The 24434-nt window shown below is 39.7% G+C and overlaps 1 protein-coding gene across 1 annotated transcript in view; it reads left to right on the plus strand.

The window, feature by feature from the left end:
- Window positions 1-20165, plus strand: part of CDH6 (cadherin 6, type 2, K-cadherin (fetal kidney)) — a 47379-nt gene extending 27214 nt beyond the window's left edge. Inside the window, exons 4-11 of the mRNA XM_010585977.1 lie at window positions 920-1087; window positions 2631-2818; window positions 4272-4525; window positions 10419-10555; window positions 15136-15257; window positions 16061-16178; window positions 16265-16516; window positions 19411-20165. Coding sequence (XP_010584279.1) covers window positions 920-1087; window positions 2631-2818; window positions 4272-4525; window positions 10419-10555; window positions 15136-15257; window positions 16061-16178; window positions 16265-16516; window positions 19411-19901 — 1730 coding nt within the window. The 3' untranslated portion in view covers window positions 19902-20165. The remainder of the gene's footprint in view (window positions 1-919; window positions 1088-2630; window positions 2819-4271; window positions 4526-10418; window positions 10556-15135; window positions 15258-16060; window positions 16179-16264; window positions 16517-19410) is intronic.
- Window positions 20166-24434: the final 4269 nt, after the last annotated feature.

Consider the following 24434-nt stretch of genomic DNA (forward strand, 5'->3'; position numbering starts at 1 on the left):
AGTTATAATAAGGATAATGTAGCTGGGAGTTCACCAGTAATAATCTTTTAGCAAGAGGGTTGTGTGGGGCGCAGAGGGGAAGCAAGGTAAACCACAGGTTTGATCTTCCTGCCATGGAAATCAATTGCAAAACTCCTAGACTGAAATAAGTGTCTGTCGAAGCTGCTGTGAATTTTGGCATGGATTTCAGTACTTGAATTTCACCCCTTTTGCCTACAAAGGAGTCAGTTCTTAGCCTTAAAAGACCCAGTGAGAATGCAAACATTTTACTTCAGGGTAAATCTGAATGATTGAATTTCAATAGGAGTTGGCCTCATAACTGATATTTGTGCCTTTGAAGAAGGAAGTGACTGGCAAAATCATTTAAATCAATGTATAAATAGAAATATATATACTTGGGCATGCTTGGATGCTCATAATTTTCTTAATTAATTTCTCTTCTCCCATTTAATGTTGTTGTACTGCCTCTTTAATGATGTCTCGCTGAAGTTAACTGTTTTTTTTTTTTTAACCATGTCTGTCAAAATAAAAATATTGACAGAACAAGAGAGAAAAGATGGAGCACATTATAATGAACAAAGACCCTTTTTCCAGTTCAGTGAGAGATTTTAGCATGGAACTGCAAGGGGGTAAATAGTTATGTAAAATACCACTGCTCACAAATAGGTAGAAAGAACATCTTTCTGGGGATGCCACTAATACTGTGTCTGTCACATAGGCAGCAGCCTGAGATATGATATGACAAGTTTGTAATTTAATGTGCCATCTCATAACAGTAAATATTTGTATTGGGCAAAGTTTACTTATTGCACAGCGATTGTTTTGTTCTTTAGGCTGTGGGGTTATTTTTAATAAGAATTTCCATCAAAGTCAGTACCTTACTTGTGAATTCCCCACTCTTTAATTTTCATGTTTTCAGGCATTATTAAAACTGCTTTGCTAAACATGGACCGTGAAAACAGGGAGCAATACCAAGTGGTCATCCAGGCTAAGGACATGGGCGGCCAGATGGGCGGATTATCAGGAACCACCACCGTGAACATCACACTGACTGACGTAAACGACAATCCGCCTCGCTTCCCCCAGAGTATGGAACATTTACATTCTATGTCTTTACATTAAAATGGAGAAAAATTGGTTTGGTTTTGTTTTTTTTTTTTTCACCTGAGATATTGTTTCTGCTGTTGTGCACTTACTGAGTATCAGACTTCCTTTAAGAAAGAAAAAAAGGACACACAAGCAAGCAATAGCATCATGCTAAGGTTAATTGCAATAACTGGGAATCATATCTTTAGTATTTTTACTGCAGTTGCAGCAGATAGTCTGAGAGGTGAATTAATGTACAGAAACACTATTTTTCCTACCCATTAAATAGCTTTGATGTAATCTATAGTTCTTGATCAATATTATTTCTATTAGAACTTGTGGTTGACTGAGTTTTAAGATATCTGTTCTAATCTAACATATCTGAGTTTTGAAACATTTATTTCAGTACATAAAAAGATCCTAAGAGCAATTCTATCAAAATGAATACTTACACCCAAGAAGCATGGGTGCCATGCCTCAATGGATTTTCCTATATTCTTTGCATACAGAAACAAAAGCACATACATAAATATACCAGACGTTGCTGCCTATTTTCCTTCCCCTGTCTCAGATCATTTGGTAGGTATCTGTGTGATATTTAAGGGAATCGGTTGAGCCAGAAAGTAATTTCTATTAATGACCATTCATGGCTATAAATGATTCAAAGTGGATCAGTTTTCATCTACTTCTCTTTCCCTCTCTTTCCTTCCTTTTCTCTTTCTTTCTTTTTCTTCCTTCACTCTCTCTCTCTTTTTCTTTTTTGCTTTGTCTAACCACTGCTCTGTGTGTTATGTGTGTGTATCACAGTGTCAGTGTGTGTCAAAGTCAAGAGCAGCTGTTAGAGAAAATAATTGCAGATACTATCAGATAAATCAGCAAGCTTTGGCGGTTAAGTCACTGGGAAAGTTATTGGAAGCAACTTGTCATTTGAGTTCAAAGTCTGTTCTTAGCTGTGGGCAAAGCGTTTCCATTTAAATTAGAGCAACTTAAGAGAAAATATAGCACTCTGCCTCCAATGAGTTAATTATACATCTCTGGACATAAGCGTCTTCAATATAAAAGCCAAAGATACAGCTTCATAATGCCAACATTCCCTAAGTAGAGTTTTTTTAGAGGAGAATTCAATGTAGCGCCTTATTAATAGGCATTTGCGCTGCACTTGGCTTTAGTGTTACTAAGCTGCATTGGCCTCTGGAAGTTCTTAATATTCCTCTTTTGGCCTCAAGACATTTTTCATATACAATTTTGATATGGCCAACAGACACCCTGGTAATGTCTAGAAGGGGACATATGTTGCTAAAGATACATGTATGTAGGAGAAAAAAAAAAAAGTCCATCCTTCATACTAGCAAATAGATAGAAAAATTATTTACTTTTATCCACATGAAAGTAAGGCAGAAGCTGAAGGCTGTTGCCTAGAAGGCCTGAAGACATAGCGACTTGCTAACTCATCTGTGCATGCCCAGCCTGGACAGCGGGATGAGAGCTGGTGTCCAAAGTACCATGAGACCGATTGACAAAATTTCCTTCTCTGTCTGCTGTAGGCACATACCAGTTCAGAGCTCCTGAGTCTACGCCACCTGACTCACCAGTTGGCAGGATAAAAGCTAATGATGCTGACGTGGATGAAAATGCAGAGATTGAATACAGCATCACTGAGGGGGATGGATATGACATGTTTGGAATTACCACAGACAAGGACACACAGGAAGGAATTATAACTGTCAAAAAGGTACACAAAACACTTAATCCCAGCCTCTGAAATACCACTCAATACTTTATCTAGCACATATTTGTTTTCCACTTTTAGTGCAACGTGTGTTGTTTATTAATTTGAATGCTATCTATTAGGAATCTCTACATTACCTATGTAAAGTTTCTTTTATACAAGCAATTGGAATCCTTCCTCTTATACCCTCCTTTACTAAACCAGTGCACATACTTTGAAGGACCTGAGAGAGTAAATAACCTAGGGAGTGGGATAGAGCTGAGAAAAAAATTCTACAGTCTGAACATATCTGCAGAATAACTCAAGGAGTCACCACCATCCAACTGTGATTTTCTCCCTGTGATGCTTACGGGATTTGCCCAGTTACTAGAAGGTGCTGTGTTAACACCACAGAAATAATGAGTATGACATTGCCTGTTTTGCACTATCAGAAGGTGTTGAATTGTATAGCTGTAAAGCATTAAAGTAGATAGACAAATTTCTTTTGAATCACATTTTGTAAAACTAATTAATAAATCCATCAGCGTGCTTTTGCTTTAGAAAAAAAATCACAGTGCCTTGCTGGATCACAATGGACATCATCTACTAGGTTGCACATTGGCTGTCAGAAAAGGTTTGAGAAATATTGTTTACAGTGGGTTATCAGGCAAGCTTGATAAGGTTACAGATATCATCCTCCATCAGTTCAAGTTCAGTCACCACTAGATAGACATTGTGTAGATTTTCCGAACATGCACTTGCTTGTTGATATCAGTACGACACCTGTCATTACTTGTTTTTTAGGAGATGCCTGCCAGGGGCTGATTATGATATCAGTCTAACTCTGTTTGCATTTCTGTCTGTTGCTGACAGAAGCTGTGAGTCTTCTACAACATAATGGAAAAATGGGGTGACTACTCTCTCCCCACGTTTCTCTAAGTACTGTAACAATGAGTCGCTAAATGCTGCTTCTTCATACTTTTAAAAGAGTGTGATATAGTCATAGCCTATCATAAAATAATGTTTTCCTTGATGGGTGGTCCTGGATGTCCAGGCACTAGATGTCACGGTGTTTCATTTCAGTGATGGAATGCCAATATTTAAACAAGCAGCTCCTAGAAAATCTTCCCCCCTTTAGCGTGAGGTGCTTAGGGGCAAGAAGTAGATAAGAAAAGATCAAAATGCCAAAAATGACAGAATAAAAGGCATGAGGAGTTAAGACTATTTGAGAAGGAAAGATTAATTGATGTTTAGGAGTTCCAGGCATAGAATTCCCTGAAAAAGTGTTTTTTCTACACTGTATCACCAGTGGCACAGAGTCCTGTCTTTGTCCTTTTTGCTGGCATTTTAATTCCCGTTCAGCCGCCTGTTACCTAGCACAGGCCTTTCCATGACATCCCCCTACTCATTTGGCTCATCTGGCTGCAAGCGACAGCAATCCTCACAGACCTCTCAAACTTTTTTTTTCTCTTCCCAGGCATTGGATTTTGAAAATAAAAACCTGTATATTCTGAAAGTGGAAGCTACCAATACTCACGTGGACCCTCGATTCCTCTACCTGGGCCCATTCAAGGACTCAGCTACAGTCAGAATTCAGGTGGAGGATGTAGATGAACCCCCTGTGTTCAGCAGACCAGCATACATAATGGAAGTGAAAGAAGATGTTCCAATAAACAGTGTGATAGGAACAGTAACTGCTCAGGATCCAGATGCTGCCAAGAACCCTGTCAAGTAAGCATAGACTATTTCAGGTTGTGTGTGAATTTTTTACAGCTCTAATTTTGATTTTTTTCGTGTTAGCACACAAAACCCCCACTTGTAACAATGAAATTGTTCAGATGTGCTTAAATATGGAGTCTTGTAGATGGTAAATGATCTCTCACACTTGAGCATATCTAGGTATGTGTGATTGTGTTTGCATGGCCCTTGCATCTTAAATTATATCCTATTCTCTTCAGTAACTAACGTTTGTGGTTACTTCTACCATGGAAGAACTTACTGCAAAGAGAGCACTAAGATGTTAGTGTTCTCCTTCCACCTTTAAGATTTTCCAGTGCAGTGCAGTGCAGTGCATCCTCTTGGCTGTATGACAGGGGGCTGACTGAGCAGCCCTTTCTTCTCCCATCCCTCCAGACCTACTTAACAGAGGTCACTTTTACCTTCTCTAAACTGCAAGTAGAAATGCCTTAAAAGCAGCTCATGTGCACACACAGACTCTGATCTCACTTGTATCAGTGTAAGGTTAATAAGATAAGAAATCAGTCTCATGGACTTCATAAATTACACTTGCCATGAATCAATAAACTAGTCTTAGAGGAAGTGGAGGAAGTGTTAAGGTTGGAGAAGCTAAAGCTAAGCTTTCATTTTTTGTTAATTAGCAGGTATATTGTTTCAGTACATTTGAAAACATACTGGAGTACTTAAGTCATATTGGATAGAGTATAAAAGAACTTTTAAAGAGTTGTTTGCTTTAATTAAAGTTCATTGCTACTGACAAGGCAGTAAGAGGAGGAAATGAAAAATACAGCAATATTAAATCCAGGTCAATTTTCAGCATGTCTCTGGGTTGGGCACCTTGGAAATGCAATAGTAGTCTTAAGATCAAAATAGAACAATGCAGGTTTAATAAAAATCCAATCCACCAATACTTTGCACTTCTGCAAACAACTATCTTTCATCAAGATATCTTACAATGTTTATGAGGCATGAGTAAATTTTAAGCTCTCAGCTCATCTTGTGAGAGGGGTAAATATTATCATCTTAATTTCCTAGATGAAGAAACTGAATCTAAAATGTTTCTGCCAGAAACTTGCTCTGTCTTCAGTTTACATGCAAGCCCTGCGTGTGAATTCTTGTTCAAGACTAAGCCTTCTAATTTTAATTAAGGATTGCTTTCATTTATATCACGACACGCAACAATTAGATTGAGTTCTGGACTAGCAGAGCATCATAACTTAAAGAACCACTTAATGTTTTGCTGACTTTGGTGAAGCCCAGGGAGAGCATGAATACCTTCTATAGCATATCTTCATGGGCACGCTAGCATGAAGATGAAAAATTGGTTGGGGTGACACCCAGGCCCCTTGCAGTCTTCATATGAACCTGCTTGTTTCTATCTAATGGCACTGGAGAGTGAGGGGAGTACTTCCCTGCTTCCCTCTGCTTTCCTGTGGTGATAACTACAACCATTTGCATTTTGCACCAGCGGCAGCTCCTAATTACAAGTGATTTACAGTGGATAGGGATTATGCTGTTCATTGTTGAGTACTGCCTACTGGCTCTTTTCTGTTAATTGAATGTGTGTGCTAAAATTTACCTATCTTTCAAAGGGCAGTCCTTTAATACGGTATAGGTACTTTGCATATTAAAGTATCAGATAATTATTGAGCAAAATTTAGCAGAGGTGTCAAAATTGATGCAGTGCAGCAGAAAACTTGTCTCCTTTATACTCTAATAGCATGCAACAATCAAGGTGAAAGGAGAAGACAAAGAAAAATGAGGAAGAGGTTAGAGTAATAGAAATAAACACAGCGAGAAGAAACATGAAAATCAGTAAGAGGGGAAAGAAATCAGCAGAGAAGAGTAGCCTGAGAGAGGTTAGCTTGCAATAAATGTAATTTTATGGTGCTAATGTCTTGGGTATCTCCTAGAATTTAGGGGCATGGGTTGAGTCTGCATCTTTTTGACAGGGTGATTTTTTTTTTTTTCCATCATGCAATAGAGATGCTAAATCAGATTTTCACTCTCAGCTTCAGGGAAGATGCAATTAGACTGTATATATATGACTTGTCACTTGCTTGTCAATTTTTTTTGACGGTTAAAAATAAAATCTTTAGACACTTGATATTACAATGAAAACCTTCCATTTTCTCCTCTACTTGAGGGAAGATTTCTCTTTTTAAACAAACTGAGCCCTAACTCTGTTAGATGAAAGCCCCTTTGATCTTCCATTAAAGGAAACCTTCACAATATCATTATGAAAATGCATTATGAAAAATTCACACACACATCCCTTCCTGACCCACAAATCTTCCTGACTTGCGGTTACATTAGGCAGCAAGCTGCTGAACATCAGAAGACAATGAAGCAATAGCAAAATATGAAGCAGATACCTGCCCCAGTTGTAAGACTTCATAATCATTCATGACCTGTGTATTGGTAGAGCGTTTCACCAGTCCAGCCCTTATAAATAAGCTTTGCTGTGACATGACATTAAGAAAATAAAAAATTACACCAGTAGATGTTTGGCTATATTTGAATATGCATCCATGCGTAGTGACATTACTACACTCCCGAGTAACACTCCACTGTCCAGCTGTGTTATAAAAAAAAAAGTTTTGCATTCTGCTTGTGTTTGATCTAAACAGAAATATTATGAACTGCTGCATACTGAAAAAAATAATGCTGCAACTGGCATTGCTGTATTGTACATCAGATCTTTTTAAATTGCTAGTTGAGTTTTTTTGCTATAGTAACTCCTCAGAGGCATAATGAAGTTCATCAGTCACTGGAACTGTCTCCCTGCTGTGATTTGATTTACTAAAGTATCCCAGATGAAAATGATCTGCAAACAAATGTAAGGCTTAATTTTGTTTGTGTATTTTACTGACAACATATTTGCATGTGTTAGATTCTCTGTTTCACCCTCCCCTTCTTCCTGTTATGTACAAGGAGAGACTGGAATCTACATAGACACCTTTTAACTTCCTAGCTTGTCAATTCCTCAAGATTTGAAAGGGATGAAGTCCTGAAATCTGACTAATACACACCAGTAATTTCATTAAATAAATGTAAAAATGAGTTTGATGTTGTCTGCTTAATTCTTACTAGGTTATGATCCATAAGTCAGAATCACCATCAATTCGACATAATTAACAGTCCTTGATCAAAAGAGACTGGATTATACAAACTGAGAAAGAGAAGTGACAGTCTAGCTTATTAAAATCATCATTCCAGACCAGGGTTAATGGTATAATTAGAATATACTTTAACTGCATTGACCTTGTATGTATTTTCTTTTGGATATGAAGAAATAAAATTAACCTTTCATTAAGAAGTCGTTCTCTGAGGGTTTTTTTGTTTGGTTTTGGGTTTTTTTGTGAGTTTAACTCTCCACAAAACTGTCATGTTCAAATGACTGAATATACATACAGTTTTACAAGGCCTTATATTTTAAAATTCTTCATATCTTGAAGAAGAGGTCCTCAATGTTACAGCTCTGGTAAGCTCAGAAAAAGTCCAGAACATTTTTTTTTTTTTTTTTTTTTCCATTTTTTCCAGATACTGTACCACAGATTGAATTTGGGAAATTTTAAAAAGTAAAGGTTGAGATTACAATATGCCAAGGCATTAAAATGTGCTAATGCATTAAGATATTTTAAGTCCATTCATAATATGAAGCATGAGTGAAAGCATAATTGAAGAAAAAAAACAAACGAAGGGACAACACATGCCTAAAGCTAGTTGCTTACTTAAATACCTTGCTGAATAAAAGCCTGAAACACACTATTACAGTTGGCTGGAACAGCTAATCTATGGAAAATCCTGATATTTCATTTCAAATAGGAATGCAAAATCTAGGTTTACTGCAAAATGGAAATACCAAAGTATTTCAGCTGAAAGATATGGAAATGAGCTACAGAATATCTGAAAAATAATTGAATTCACAAAATACCAACATAATATCATATAAAAGCCTGAATGACTGGAAGTTAAAATGAAATGTTTACCATATCAAATACTTACTTTGTCAAAATAGAAGAGAGTCAGACTGGTTTGTATAAACTTGTTTCCATCAAACATTTCAGCTAAGTCATCAAATTCACATGTACTATTTAGATTTGGACAAAACAACACAGCTTGCTGGAGCTGTCCCATCAGTCAGCGCTGCCTATTACCTACCTTCTCACACACTCTTTTCAAGCTGATGGTAACGTTACAATGCTGTATAAAGGAACTAGGTTAGCGACACCACAGTTGACTTTGTGCAGCTGAAACTATGGTACTGTTAGTCAAGTGACAGCAGCAAATAAAAACTAAATTGACTCCTGAAAAACTAGCACGGTGTGCCTGTGCAAGTCCTACCAAAAAAGGTTAGCTTTTTGTGCAAGTACCTTTGAATCTCATTTGGTTGTTTCCGTAAGAATTTAATGTGGAAAAAGAAAAAAAAAAAATTAGTGCAAATAATTAATACTTGCTATAGTTTTATTTAGGAAGATAGGCTATGCTAAAATTCTTACTTTAGAATAAGACCTGTCTAATTTGCTGTGGATATTATATGCCATTTTTTTACTTGCAAAGAAGAAAAAAAAATGCAGTTACAAGGTAATTAGCAAGTTAGTTAATTTTCAACCTTTGTCTGAATCACGTGTTTCAGTTGGACTCCTCTGTTCCTTCCTTCATCCATGCAAGATCTTTCTCAGAAGTTAAGAGACACTGCACAGGCACTGGGAAATCTGTGCAGAATAAGGGACATGTCACGCAGCTGCTCCTAGGGCAGAGCAGGGGACGGAACTTTTTCTTCAGCCTCCACATTCCCCTCAGTTCTGTAGTGCCAGTAAACTCTGCCAGTCTTTCTCCTGGCCCAGTTTTCATCTGACTGCATACCAGCTCAGCCGTATCTTTATCCTTGTCTGGACACAAGGCACAGCAGTAGCTGCCTTGTCTCCGTTGACGTGGCCTGCAAGGAGACCGAGGGAGCACATGGGGCTTCCTAAGGCTCTATCCTGGACTGTACATCAGCACACATTCGGGCTTGAAACAGGAGCAGAATCATGCAATTACATTCTTGCTTTAGCAACATCAGAGACGTATTTCCATCAAACCCTCTGTAATTTATGCAAGAATTTGCTCTTCATGAGAGATGAAACCAAGTCACAGCGTTTGGATCAGGGTGGTCGCACCCTCTCCCGCGAACTGGAGAGTTCTGCTTTTAAAGTTGGATTCAGTTCAGCAGAAAAAAGCAAAAGATCAGATTGAAAATTTGAATCTGTATTTAGACTCTGAGCTCCTCCAGAGCTTGTTAGCATGCATTTTCACATCTAGATACCATCAAGCGGGGCTGAGCATGTTAGTTTTAATGAATTACAGCTAACCTTTATGTGGTATGTACCGTGGAATAATGAAGCTCTGTTCCATGCTGACTTGTTGGGGGGGACAGGACAGTCTTTTTAAATGCCAGGAAGTGAAAGGCAGAAATGCACCCCAGCTGTCAAATTTTATATCAGAAATTATTCGAAATAGTTGAGATATCAAACCATAAAAAGAGAGTTTTATAAAGGGGAAGCCAACTCAGCCTTAAAATAAACTTCATATCTTTCAGGACACAGACTTCACATTTCTCACTAAAAACAAAGCTTTGATGATTCTCAGAGGTATGTAAATTCTGCAGTAATTCATTTATTCAGTGACAATGCTCCACCTTCTAAGTCAAACCTCCAATGTGTCATTATCCAGTAGCTCAGAACTAGCTCTTTGTGTGAATATATAAAGACTCTGAAGCCTGCACTGGAAACAAAAGGCAACCCCATTTACTAGCTGTTTGATGTCTGGTCTTAGAAAATGGTTTAAGAACACAGAAATTAAAAGGAAAGCATTCGCCTAACCCCTGTCTCTGTATTTGCAGGTACTCTGTAGATCGACACACTGATATGGACAGAGTATTCAACATCAATTCAGGAAATGGTTCGATATTCACTTCAAAACCCCTTGACCGGGAAACACTGCTATGGCACAACATTACAGTAATAGCAGCAGAGATCAGTAAGTCAAACCTAAATACCACTGCCGTGCCTGATGTAATGAATTTAGCCTTCTAGCTGAGCGTGTGGAAAGCACGGCTGGACAGATGTCAGGTTATATGGATAGTCCACTCGATACTAATGAAGAAGCGGAAACTGCGAGAGGTGGTCTGCCGTTTTGTGTTTACTAGGGACACAGTTCATGAAGACGTAACTTAGCTGAGCAGGGAGGATAAGTAACAATTCTGCGTTTTCTAATCAGTAACAGCCATTTTTAATTTTGAACATGATTGTTGAATTGTGAAATTGGCATGCAGCAGGCAAGATAATTTAAAGCCAAACTGCATTCCATGGCTGAATTCAGTCTGATCCAGACTGAATATAGCACAGGCTGGGTGCTTTCAAGTAAGACTAAGGTGGCTAGGCTGAGCTAGGTGCCCAGATCTTAAACAGTTTTAAGGTTTTCCATTTTTAACCTCTTTTGCATCCTTCAAAATTATGAGCTATAGTTACAAATCAGTCTGTCACTTAGTTTAGGATTGCTCAGAAGAACTAATCTTGTGATAATACTAGCCATGTAGATTTTAGGAGCTGAAATGCCAGGGATCTAGATAAGGGCATGTATGCTAGATGGCCTTAATAAACCATCCTCTTTATTTTAATACATTAACTGCAAGCATGTGACATGCTTAAATATTAGGGAATGCAATTCTATTTGTTTTTCCAGTCACAGTACCTATGATAGCGAAGCGTGGCAGAATGGTAGCTAGATCTAATATGAACACCAGTTCTATAACTGTCACAAAGTCTTTGTGCAACTCAGAGGCTAAATGGCTTTTTTTTTTTTTATGAACATAATCTGAGACAATATAAGCTCTACCTTCTTACGTTGTGTGTAGGGGTATATGGCTCAGTTGGCTGCTGAATGGTGAGAAGAGTGTAACTAAGGAGTACTTGACTCCAGATTTCTTTATTCTGTAGATCTTTTTAAAACTGAAAACTGATGTGAAACAATGCTGTTGAGGCAAGGAGATGGGGTTATGCAAAAGAGTAGTGGGCTAGAGCCTACAGGAATGATGTGTCTTAACGGTTTTCTCCCTCTCTTGAAAGTTTCCACGTTTTAACGCTAGGTATGTGGTTTCAGCATACCAAACTGACTTCTGGCTGACTGTTAGTCGGGTGTTTGTGTTTCTGTTAAGTCTTTGAAGGAGTGATCTAGGGTCAAGAGTTGTACACTGTAGACTGAGCTCCTGGGTAGAGGAGGAGGGGAAAAATAAACACCTAAAAAGGAAAGAATAGCAAGCACATTTAGGAAGCACACTTGCATTGATCCCAGCAGAGCTGAAATAATATACAGTATAGACAATTGTATACTGTCTGAAAACCAATTTAGCATCTATGAGAGATACTCTTTTAGTTCCTTGCCTCCTTCTCTAAGGACAGACCTTCTAGTGGGCCAAACCCTCTCAACTAAACCTTTTGTGTCTGACACAGGCTTCTGTCTTAATTACGATACCTCTTTAGTCTGAATCCTTCCAGGCTGCAACAAGCTACTTCCCAGGCTCTGCTTCGCTGAGCCTAGACCAAATTTGGCATAACTGGGGTAGATGCCTTCCAAAGGAAATTTTCATGTTTGAAATGCAGCTACTGTTTAAACAAGCCTTGGTCTGATCCAGGCTACCTCATTAGTTTCAGTCTCAAGAGACTAGACTGGAAAGCACCACTGCTTAATGTTCCTAGCTGAAATTGGTAATTTCTAGCAAGGCTAGCTAAAGTCCCATTCCACTAAATTCCAGCTAATCACTGCTCTCAGTGACATACCATCACATCAAACTCCAGGTATATTTCACTGAAGTAATCTAAAAGAAATATCCAGTCAAGTTAGAGGCAGGATGTGTGTTTAGACAGATGGGTGCTGCCTTTGATATAAAAAAAGTTTTAAAAAAATTATAAAGTCATAAAGAAAAACACCTTTCAGAGATGACTGTTCTTGATTTCATTTTACAGTAGAAAAAAAAAAGAAAATATGCAAGTTGTTTTGCCTTTAATTGTCTAGAATTGTCAGTAAGCGTAGATAGCTCCATTTTTTAATGTTCTTCTTTTTCACCAGTATGAGCTGCAGTTGCTCAGCAGCCTGGAGAATCATTCTGTGAATATTGCAGACGAATAGTGAAACACTAGGTCAGTACATCTGCTATAGTCAGAAGGCAAACTGGCAATAAAACTGAGTACACAGGGCTAGTGATTCACAGCTGCAGAATTACAGCCGATTTACCAGAGAGAATTCCCAGAGTATTTTTAAATATTCTTTACTTATTGCTTAAGGGTAAAATCAAATATTGGCAGGACTTTGAGGCTGTATTCAGAAAAAAACCCACTTCAACAGTTTGGTTGCTGGCTAAACAGAAAACACACAGCTATAGAGATGAGTAAATTTAAGCAGTTTGTTGAGTCTGTGGAGCTGGTTTTGGAGATGAAGCCCAGCAGTAATTAAAGTATAATGCAAACAAATTAACCTGCATCCATTAGTTTGCAAAAATAATTTGAAAGATGACAAAAGAAGACTCAAAGACGTATGCGTATATTTTGACTTACATTTCCAGTAAATCAGAAAAAAGGCCCACGTCCATAGAGTTTTTATGAAGCTTCTATTTATTACAGTATTATTTTACATCATGAGAATCAAAATGAAAATAAGTAGTTCATGGTTCAAAAAGCGGGAAAGAAAACAATCGTAATTCTTGAGAGGAGAAGAAATACATTTGCCGATATGTTTGAATGTATTTGTTAGAAAGGTATGCCCTTATAAAATAGTCTTGCCAGTAGTCCTGTGACTTCAAACAAGTACCTTTGATTTCTGCCTATTATAAAAATTCAACATTTGTATTGATGTATTTCAGCATAGAATTCAGCATAGTCTATATTATACATAAACTGTTATTTTAGACATTGAATGAATTTAGCCCTATGGTTTGTATTAGAAAGTGGTTTATGCCTAATGGAATCATATTAACTTCAATGGGGCTGTGGAGCTTTAAAGCACAATATTTTGTCCAAATGACTGAACTCTGTAATACAAATATACAGTGCCAATTTTGTAGAAGGCATTTTCAAATTTATAAAAGTATGATAAACACAGTAATAGGACTTTTATTAAAGCCTAACTCAACAAGCTACTATAATGAATGCTTGTAAAAGCATACAGAGTCTTAGACCTTCAATACTTTATTGCACTTTTTTTTTTCACTTGTATCATAGATTAAAATGCATTAATAAATTATATTAACAAGGGTAGGAAGTTAACGTAGCAAAACTCAGTGTGAGCCCTCATGAAGGGGAGGGGGAAGGTATTTATTTTAAATGAAACTAATTTCAATCACACACATTCCCTCATAGATTTTACTCTTTCACATTCCCACACCCACATACTCCCAGGCACTGAGGTGGGTAGGTCTGCATGACCTGGCCTAGATAATTTTTTGTGTGATAGGGAGCACAGATCATGTCCTGGCAATGCCTCTTGGTTTCCTTCTGGTTGGTGATGACAAATTAGTTTGGGGGCAGATCTTGTGCCTTTCAGGAGTCAGTGGTTGTTATGATGTGACTTTTTGCCTCTGAATCTTGCCTCTTTCACTGTTCATGGCTCCTAGACAAGGTTGATGCCTGTTGCCTTTCTTTCTTATTTATTTTGTGTATCTTCATGATTAAAGCCTGTCTCCCCCAACAGGAAAAGGAGTGGTCCAACAGGACCAATAGTGCAACAGGAAAAGGAAGGATCTATAAAATGTGGTGCATTTCCAAATGTTTTTATTTTTATCTAGAAAGATGACAATAGTTTCATCAGTATTTTATGCTCAGGAATATCCTTGTCAAATTCAATCTCTTGGCACCGTACAGTCCTTATAGGGAGAAAACCATGTTCACATATGGGGGTCTGCAGATTCTACAGAACGCTTATATTCTTCAGCTGGTACATTTTAGTGTTAACTCTGGAATATCAGCCAAATCAATTCACAACAGATTAGAAAATATCTGTGATCACAGCCTCAGTTACTATTTATATAACATAATGGTAATCATGGTAGCCTAAGGAACTCTGTCATGAGGTTTGTAGGAGACAGAATATTATATATAAAGGGTGGAGAGGAAAAAAACCACTCAATCCCAAATTCATGACTCTTCAGTCTTCCTGTTTCAGAGTTAAGGAAAGGATTATGTTCTAGAAACTTTGTTGCCACCAAACTGTATCAGTTAGGCTAATAAATAGATTAAATTTAATTCCAGTACTGTATTTATATATGTATATATGTCATGCATACATTCATAATCATACTTGGAGTGTTCAAAGGAATGTGTAAATCCTGGATTCCTACCCAATCTTAACTGTCTAGCTTACACAGAATCAGAGTAGTGATAACACAGCACGATTTTGTGGAATTCACCCCATAACGCATTCCCCAGAAATCAACCGAATATAAGCGGAGTGTTGTGAATGAGAAGAATTAAGGCAATGACCCCCTAAGTCGGTCCGTTCCTTCTCCTGCACTGAGTCAGTAGCTGGGCTAAATAAAATCTCTATTCTTTCTGGTTTTATCATTTCAGACAACCCAAAACAAAGCAGCCGTGTCCCAGTGTTCATTAAGGTTTTGGATGTAAATGACAATGCTCCAGAGTTTGCCATGTTTTACGAGACCTTCGTCTGTGAAAATGCGAAGGCAGAACAGGTGTGTTGTCTGCTTGTACTAAGAAAATACTCCAAATTAATTGAGCTTTGCTGTTACTCTTGCATCACCTCATCAAGAGGTATACTTTGCATTGCATCAAACTGTCAGTTTTGCAAAATTAAACTAAACAGTGGCTGCATAGTACCTGATTACACTTAGTATTCTTTCAGCTAATGTGTCAGTATGTTTTAGACTGTTGTTTTCTGTACTGCACCTTGTTATCCCTGACTCATTTTTATTCTGTGATTCTCTGCTTTATTCAGGCACCTCCACTGTCTCCTTCAAAAACAATTTCAAGTCCATAACTGTTACAGGTCCTGTCTGTGATATAACTATTCTCTGCCAGATAACTCTCACTCTACCGGTCCTATTACTAAATGGTTCAAAGTAGCAGATAATTTGGAAGGTTCAGCCAAACAACTCCTGTGACATGAGATTTGCGTAGATAAATATACAGCTTGGACTGTCTTACCTTTTTCATCTCTATTGCTTGTCACATACAAAGGTTTCCTACCCATTTGGAGTGGCATCAACCCAAGCCTGCTCTTGAATTCAACATGATTTTCCTGCCAACTTTCAAATTCATTATGTTACTGGCTGATGGTACAGGACACAATAGCATGGTGATCCTAAACAGCATCAGCAGCACACAGACCACTTTTCTTTACCTCGCCATAGCAGCAGCAGCTGCCTTAAAGCAGAAGGAAAAAATTAATACAATAAGATTGCTTTACAATCCTAGAGTACATAAATAAGCATAAGGTCCACTGACTTTAAAGATAATTTTGTTCTTGTTGTTTCAGCTGATACAAACATTAAGTGCTGTTGATAAAGATGACTCTTACAGTGGACATCAGTTTTCATTCTCCTTAGCTCCCGAGGCAGCCAGCAGCTCAAACTTTACACTACAGGACAACAGAGGTGAATTTCTAGGAAGACTTTTCTTTATTATCTCATCCTTGTTTCAGTCTTCAGATGAAGATTTGATGCATGCTTTGTGTTTCCAGACAACACAGCAGGGATTTTCACCCGAAAAAACAGATATAACCGGCATGAAATGAGTACCTACTTCTTGCCAGTGGTAATATCAGACAATGACTACCCTATCCAGAGCAGCACTGAAACGGTGACTATTCGAGTATGTGCTTGTGACCATCGAGGAAAGATGCTGTCCTGTAATGCAGAAGCCTTGATTCATCCTACTGGTCTTAGCACTGGGGCTCTTATTGCCATTCTTCTCTGTATCATTATATTGCTTGGTAAGTAGCTCAGAGGCATTTTGTTCCTTTCCTGGTTATTCTGCATTTCTACAAGTGATTATACCAAGGCTAGGACAAGAGCAAAGCAAAGACATCCTTGTTTTATCCTCTGTTTATATTAATGTGTTTCTTCCTCTGAGGGCTGCTACAGATATGGTGTATAGAACACATCCTATCTAATCTTAGTTATCTAAAAGTTAGCAATGGCCAAGCAAGAGGACACAGCTGGGCTGCATCCTCCGGTCAATGGAAAGAGACAGGCACCTGTAGAGTGGGGATTCATCATCCTATCCCCTTACTGGTATCTGGAGTGGACCAGACTATGCACCTTCTGCAGGTGTCCGTCTCTTTCTGTTGACCTTAGAAGGAGGCCAGGTAACTTAGTTTTAAACAATTAACTTCCTGTGTCTAAACTGAGGAGAAGCAACTCTCGCTGCTTCCATTCTGCTGGAAAAGGATGCTGAAATGGTCTGGGTACTAAAGCACTCTCTCAAAAGCTGCAGGGTTCTCTCTTTCAGGCACCTGTGAATATGAAGGGGTTGGATCCTGAGTGTGGAGGATGTAGAGCCTCTGGCTAAAGCACTTACAGGTGGTAAACGTTTATTTTTATATAAAAATAGGGACAGCTTGCAACACCTCTCACATTCCTGTCACTCAGGTTCCACCCCTCTTGTACAGCAAACAGAGCCCATTGGTCCCTCAGCCATTAGCCATAGTCTATTCATCTGGGGAGAAGTGTACAATACAACACAGGCAGCTCTTGGGGAGACACCGTTAGTGTCTGGCCAGGAACGACAGGAGTCAGACCAATTTTATAGCAGTAGGGTCAAACGGGAGAAAGTGTTTCCTCAGTGATTCTGCTTCTTTCTACCATACTCGTAATTTCCTTGGACATGCTCATCACCACTGCGGATTCATCCCAATCTTTACTATTAATGAAATTTCCCTCTCCAGTGATGAGTCAAAGACCATGTTGTGATTCTCAGACTTCAACAATATAGTCATGGCTTGCCCAAGTAAGTACTATCCCATTTTCAGAAAAGATTCCCACAATAACAATCTTACCCTTAATTTACCATTAAATTCATTTTTCAAAACATGGTATCATTGCCTCTAAGGGTTGAGCTCACTTTGTATCAAGCTCCTTACCAGAAAAAGAAATCTAATGCTGCAGGTAGTCTTGTACTCGTTAGTACAACTGTGCTCATTAATATCAATCTGACATTAAACGATTTCCTGTTTTATGTCAATCGAAAATAATTGATTCTGTGTGCTAAGCAGCACTTTATGTCAATTACTGCTCACGCCACCATGCACCATAAGCAGATTTTCAATTAACTCAGCTATATAAATTTCTATTTTCAGGCTGGTTGCAGGGTTTGCATGTGCAACCACTACTGAGTGAAAAACAATACTCTGGGCAGCCCTGAACCACAACTTAAAGTTTAGCAACAACAAAAAGTGCCTGTAAATTACTAAGTTTATTTGCAGTTTGAGTAAGTCTAGCAGCTTATCAGGAAGCCTCAGATACTGCTAAAAACTGACATGCAAATAAAGGTGATGTACTTTAACATATAACTTCTAATGGGTTTTTTTGCTTGCAAGTTCAGCACAAAATAAGAAAATCCAAGTATCAGAGATGTGACATAATTATCAAAGTCTCATCCTTGCATGTTCTGTGTAACACCTTTTTTGTTAATGAGATACTTCAGCAACCCTTCAATGCAAAAACTATCATCCCTACACTTTCTCAGATCGTTCTACCGGTTGCTCTTCTGGAAGCCCATTCAAAATCAACACTGTGTCTTTCAAGTTCTCCAAAATTTTCTCCAGCTATCTCTGTTCTCTCACATAGACCTTCCCCCAGTCCTCCAATATAGTGGCACAGCTTTATGCTCTTAAGGAAGAGAATTCTCTTTTACTGCATTTTTGCACAGCAGCACAAAGAATCATCACTCAGCTGTGATTGCTGTTCATTTGTAAATATTCAACCATTTGCCATCTTAAGGTAGAATCCAGCTAAGAAATCTGAAATTAGCTTCAAAAGGAAATAAAGTGTTGAACATATCCCCTTCCACCCTCTGTGCTCACTTCTTCAACAGTACTGGTGACCATTATAAAATATTTAAATTTGGATCAGGGCCTTGGAAAGAGTTCCTGCCCTCCAAATAAATGAAAAATATATGTAAACACACACACACACTTTAGAACAAAAGGCATAAAATATCTGTTTGAGAAATCTCATGCCTTTGGCAGATTAAAAAATACCATTACCATATCTCATCAGTCTAACACTTAAACCCTGTACTTTTTTAAGGTGACGTACATTGTAAAAACATGCCAGGGGAGTTAAGAAAACTTGGACCTTGTGCTGGCTGACAATCCACTCCATACTCCAAACTTTTTTTCCAGAGGAGAATAGATTTACTTCTCTTGAAATGCAGCTTTGCTAACCTTTTGTCATAGTCCAGTAGATACTAGCCTTGTCCATAGCACAAGTTGCATCTCGTCCCAGGAGTTCAAGGTAAATAACACCTGATACTTATTCTGGAGAAAGCATTTCTTCCTTCCCAACTCTCATGCAGCTAGTTCTGTTCTCAAGGCAACAAAATTGCTATATGACTCTGGGTGAAAATGTGCCTACTGACAAAAAGGCGCTCCACTTGGCTTCTTACAAGCTTGACGTCTCCTTTCTCCTTGTGCATATCCATGCCATTTCATCTCCCAAGGTACTCACAGGCAGAGCAAGCATAGTCTGAAAACCTGATGTGCATGTTTGCAAAACATCTTTTAAGACTTCGAATTCGAGCAGAGGTGCCGCATTTCTTCTGGGTTTTAATGGAATTAGGGATTAATCTTTCCCTTTCGCTTCCCCTGTTATTTTTTGTTTCCAGTTACAGTGGTGCTGTTTACAGCACTGAGACGGCAGCGGAAAAAAGAGCCTTTGATTATTTCCAAAGAAGACATCAGAGACAACATTGTCAGTTATAATGATGAAGGTGGTGGAGAGGAAGACACCCAGGCATTTGATATCGGCACGCTGAGGAATCCCGAAGCCATAGACGATAATAAATTACGCAGAGACATTGTGCCCGAAACACTTTTTATGCCACGGCGGACTGCAACAGCGCGAGATAACACGGATGTCAGAGATTTCATTAACCAAAGGTTAAAGGAAAATGATACAGACCCAACCGCCCCCCCGTATGACTCGTTAGCAACCTACGCGTACGAAGGTAATGGTTCTGTGGCCGAGTCCCTCAGCTCCCTGGAGTCGGTGACTACGGACGGAGATCAGGACTACGATTACCTCAGTGACTGGGGGCCTCGGTTTAAAAAGCTGGCAGATATGTATGGCGCAATGGACAGTGACAAAGACTCTTAATATGTTGCCTTTTTTTTTCTTTTTTGTTTCCCTTCCTCATTTTCAGAAACAGCATTAAGATATGTGAAGTGGCTATTTCTTTCTATTTCTCCACAGCTGTGTGAAGGGGTTCTCTGTTCTACCCGTTCAAATTGTCTAATGACTGCAGTCTGTGTGGCTCAGCCATCAGAAAACTTTTTCTAGCGTCATTTTATGAGCTTCCAAGAGGCAAAATTCTTATTTTTTAGTGCATCCAGTTTACCAAGCCAATCTTACAGGCACGGCAGTAGTGGAGGGGAAAAAAAAGGATCAGATGGGGAGCAATATTTTTACTTGTTCTGCTTATATTGTAAATTGGAGTATATTACTGTTTAAGCTCACTTGCTCTTTTTACTTGTATTTGGACTATTCAGCTCAGACGACTGCTCTGCCGATTGTGTATTGCACATCCCAATGTAATGAGGTACCCTAGTTTACCCTATGTATTATAGTCAAAAGTAGTGGTGATGGAATGGAGGTTTATTATACAAGTAGAGTAAGCTGAGAAAAAACATCAAACATGTATTTTACTCATGAGGAGGGTAGAAAGGCCAACGGTCATTTAAACCTAAGTGTTTTTCTAGAACTCACCATTGCCCCCAATGCACTGAATCATACTAACATACATATATATATATATAGTTCATTGACTGCTATGTATATATTCTTCTGACCTAGCATTGCTGGAGAGATGCGTGTGCGTGCATGTGTGTGTGGTCAGTAGCCCCAGTATCCAATTCTTAGATGGTTTCCCAGTTCTAACCCAGACTTACCTTGTGATATGGGGAAAATCATCTAATCCAACACCAGATTAGATCATGACTTGGAGGAAGTAGCAGATCATAACTGTGTTTTTCTTTGTACTTCTTCAGTCGGCCTCCCCCTGCACATCAGTTCAGCGACGGCCACTGCACTGGGGAGGTGGGAGTCAGGCTTTTCCGAGCCATCCACTTCTGCCTGTTCTCGTGCGCAGGAGGGGAGCAGTAGCCTCAAGGGGACTGCCACCCACTGGGGCAAAAGGAGCAACCGCAAAGGAGGAAAGTGCTTCTTTTGTCCTGACCTTCCCTGCCGGGATGCCCAGGGTGGCTTCCCCACTGACTCTCTGCCCAGTTTCGCTATCTGTAAAGTGGGGAAATAATGCCTACCTCATCAGGATGTTGCAAGAATTATCCAAGTCGTTTGGAAAATGCTTTAGAGGTGGAAAATGCTGGCATTCTGCCAGAGGAACTAAATTCTCGTGTTTCAGGTGTTTGTTTTCTCCACCCCCACCCCGATTCAAGCCCTGAATGTACAAGTAAGCAAGAATCAATTGTCATTCCAGTGGCCTGAAAAGTAGGGTTTATAACTATAACTCATTTTAAAAGTAAATTACTGGGCCAGGGTTGTTAAAGACTTCACCAAAAGGTAAAATTTTAATCACAAGTCTCTCTGTGGTGTGTTTATCTGCTTTGCCAAGCTAAGTAATTTTTGTCCGGGGTAGGGTGGAGGAAGATGCCATAGTCTCAGGCCAAAACAATTTTCTTTATAGCTTGTGCACCACTAAGTATTTCTGTTGGATTGTGAAACGCATGCAGTTGCTGCTCTTCAAATCCAGCCAGCTAGGAGAGGCTATCTGGAGAAAACCCTAAGGCACTGCCATGGGACATATCCAATTCCAGCAGCTAAAAGCCACCCTGTATCCCAAGGCAGGGACACAGCCCATGGCAGTGTGCCAAGGAAAGAAGGAATTTTTATTTTTTTTTTTAGTATACCTCTTACATAACTAATCTCATTTATTTCATTTTGAAACAATATTTAATACCAGAATTACAAGCATGCATCTAGTTTCCCCCTCCCCCGAATCTAAAGTGAAGCAGTTTGAAAACTAAACAGCAGCTCCAATTTACTCTAAAAATAAAGAGAAAAGGGAAAAAAGTTAATAAACAGAAAATTAAAAGGGATGAAGAATTAATCCCTTGAATTCATCACTCCTAGAGAGTTAAAGAGAGCAGTCAGGTTCCCGAGCATTAGACTTTTACAAGCACGATGACGTAACGTCGTGTCTTGCGACCCAGCTCACAGTGAAGAGGACGAGCCAGCCACGCTGTGGTGCCCAGCTGGGACTGGGAAGGACTCCTCTGCGGTGGGGAGCACATTTATAGGTTTAGGGCAAGGCAGCTAACGGCTTGCAGAAGCCCAGCGTGATAGATAGATGGGTTTTCAGAGTGGAGGGGCCCAGAGTTTCCAAGGGTCCCGAGCCCCCAGTCTCCCTGATGGAGACCTCTCCCGGTGCTCCAGTCCAGCAGAGCGAGGTGCCCAACTCCATCGCTTAGGGGGGCTGCGCCTGTCGCGCCCGTCACGGTGCCAATGGCACGACTAGGCCCTTGTTATGCCCTTCGGAGGGCACCTCAGTCCTTTAAGATTATAAAAGCCTCTGAAAGCCTAGCTTCCTTGAAATCAGAGCAACCAGGAGGCGAACTGGCTGAAGCCCGGCTCTGGCACCTAGGAGGGACCACCTGGGTTTCAGCCACGTGGAGGAGCAGCAGATGCTCAGCGTCACCCGTCCCAGGTCCCTCACTCCGGGCTGCTCTCCTCAGAGTCGGTGGAGGCAGAATATCCCTCGGGGGCTCTTCCAAACGGCTCCCTAACGCACGCCTGTGTCTCACCCTTGGCTGCGTGGGGTAGCCTCGAGCGAATCTCCTCAACCTCAGCGTCCAGCTGGACGCCCAAGGCGAGCCAGTGAGCTGCCCCTTCCCCTCCTCCGGCCCCGAGGAAGCAGATCCGTGTGCGGAGGGGATGGCAGAGGCGGCCGTGGGACCACACGCGTGTTTAGCCCGGCGAGCTGCTGGTGGGGAAGAGGGACCTACCGTCGCTTGACCGAAGCCAGACCTCGCACCCCGAAAGGGCTGGGCCACCCTGCAGGTAAACTTGCATTGGTCGCTCTTTGGGGTGGAATGACAAGACGGGAGGATCGCTGATCTCCTTGTAACTACTTTCCTATGGTTGTACAGTGATTTTGTCCGATTTAGTGATTGTTAGTAGCAGTCCAAGCGCAAGGGGTTTTTTTTGTTTTTCTTTTTTTTTTTCTTTTAATTGAAAACTGGTTTTATCTTGTCCATTGAGTGACACAGTAAATAATAGAGAGTGGCTACTCGTGCCTGTTGTGTATATATATTATATATAAAATTATGTTATGTCACCACAAATAGGGTGCCTGAATAGCAAATGGATTCTTCTAGGAAAATTCAAGGCAAACTTGCATCCAAATTATTATTTATGCATCTAGGTTTTAAGGTCTAGTTTTTCCTGCAAATTAGACAGATTTAGCATCTCTCACACAGCAAGAAGAGTTCAATTCTGTCTTTTCTTCTTGCTTGGCAGTACCACAAAGTGCAATTTATAAAATCAGTACTGCATATTAAATATTGAAAGTGCCATATTGCAGTGAATACAAAACTTTGCAGTAGTATTTCTTTGCACTTTGTTGCATGCCGGCGTGCTAGATGATAGAACCGAGTATTTAACAATGCTAGAATTGTCACTCATAGATAAACAAGTGTTAGACTATGGGCTATGAAGTGGGTTTCAAGGCTGTTTTAAGCCTGCTTTTCTTAAAACCACATGTATTTGAGAAGAAGAAATATTATTATGAAGTTTAGCTAAGCCAGGTAGAGAGATGAGCAATGCGGTTGGCTTTTAATTTGTAAAAACATCTGATCTAACACCAGGGTACCTATTAAAAGGTACCAAGGAACTCAGTGGAGTTAACATGAAACAGGGGCATGTTCACATGGGAGACTTTTCCAGCCTTGCTACTGCAGAACAATAACATCTCTACACTTGAAATGGAATAAGGTTTCTAGTATAGCTATTTCATCCCAGCTCCCAAACCAGCCATCTTATTCCAGAAAAATGATTTTTTTACTCCAGAAAAATTATTATTTCAGGTTAAAACTGATTCTATCTCACAGCAGCACCAGTGTGGGGAGACACGGCAGCACATACCTCCAATGCAGTTGTGCCAGGACATCTCTCCGTGTAGACAAGCACTTGGAAGAGAGCTGAGGCAGAAACATGCAGTGAGCTCCAGACAAGGGAATTTGGGTGTTTCCACAGGGCTCTACCAACAGTACTGCATGACTGGGATGTGTTCCCACACCTGACATAGACAGAGCTGTGTCTAATCACGAGAAAAACAAGTTGTCTGTGTTTTCTACTTATCGCTGGTAAAAAAAAAAAACAAAAAAACCCACAAACGCTGGGAAAGATTCTGAGTACAACACTTCACCTGTACCAACTGCAGTATTTTCTAAATTTGTCCTAAGAAACAGATATATTTTTCTGACATTTTTTATTTTGTTAGTTGTCAGGTCTTACTTCATTCTATGGACAGGTTAAGTGTGAATGGGAGAGGCAACCTTCAAACAATCCAGTTTTGGAAGTAGCAGGCTCCATTACAAGGCACAACGTTTCCATTTCTCTGTCACAAAAAAATCCCACAAAACCCAACTAACTGAGTATCTGTAGTACCATAAA

The sequence above is a fragment of the Haliaeetus leucocephalus genome, unplaced genomic scaffold (assembly GCF_000737465.1).
Source record: "Haliaeetus leucocephalus isolate CR32 unplaced genomic scaffold, Haliaeetus_leucocephalus-4.0 Scaffold137, whole genome shotgun sequence".
NCBI classification, from domain to species: domain Eukaryota; kingdom Metazoa; phylum Chordata; class Aves; order Accipitriformes; family Accipitridae; genus Haliaeetus; species Haliaeetus leucocephalus.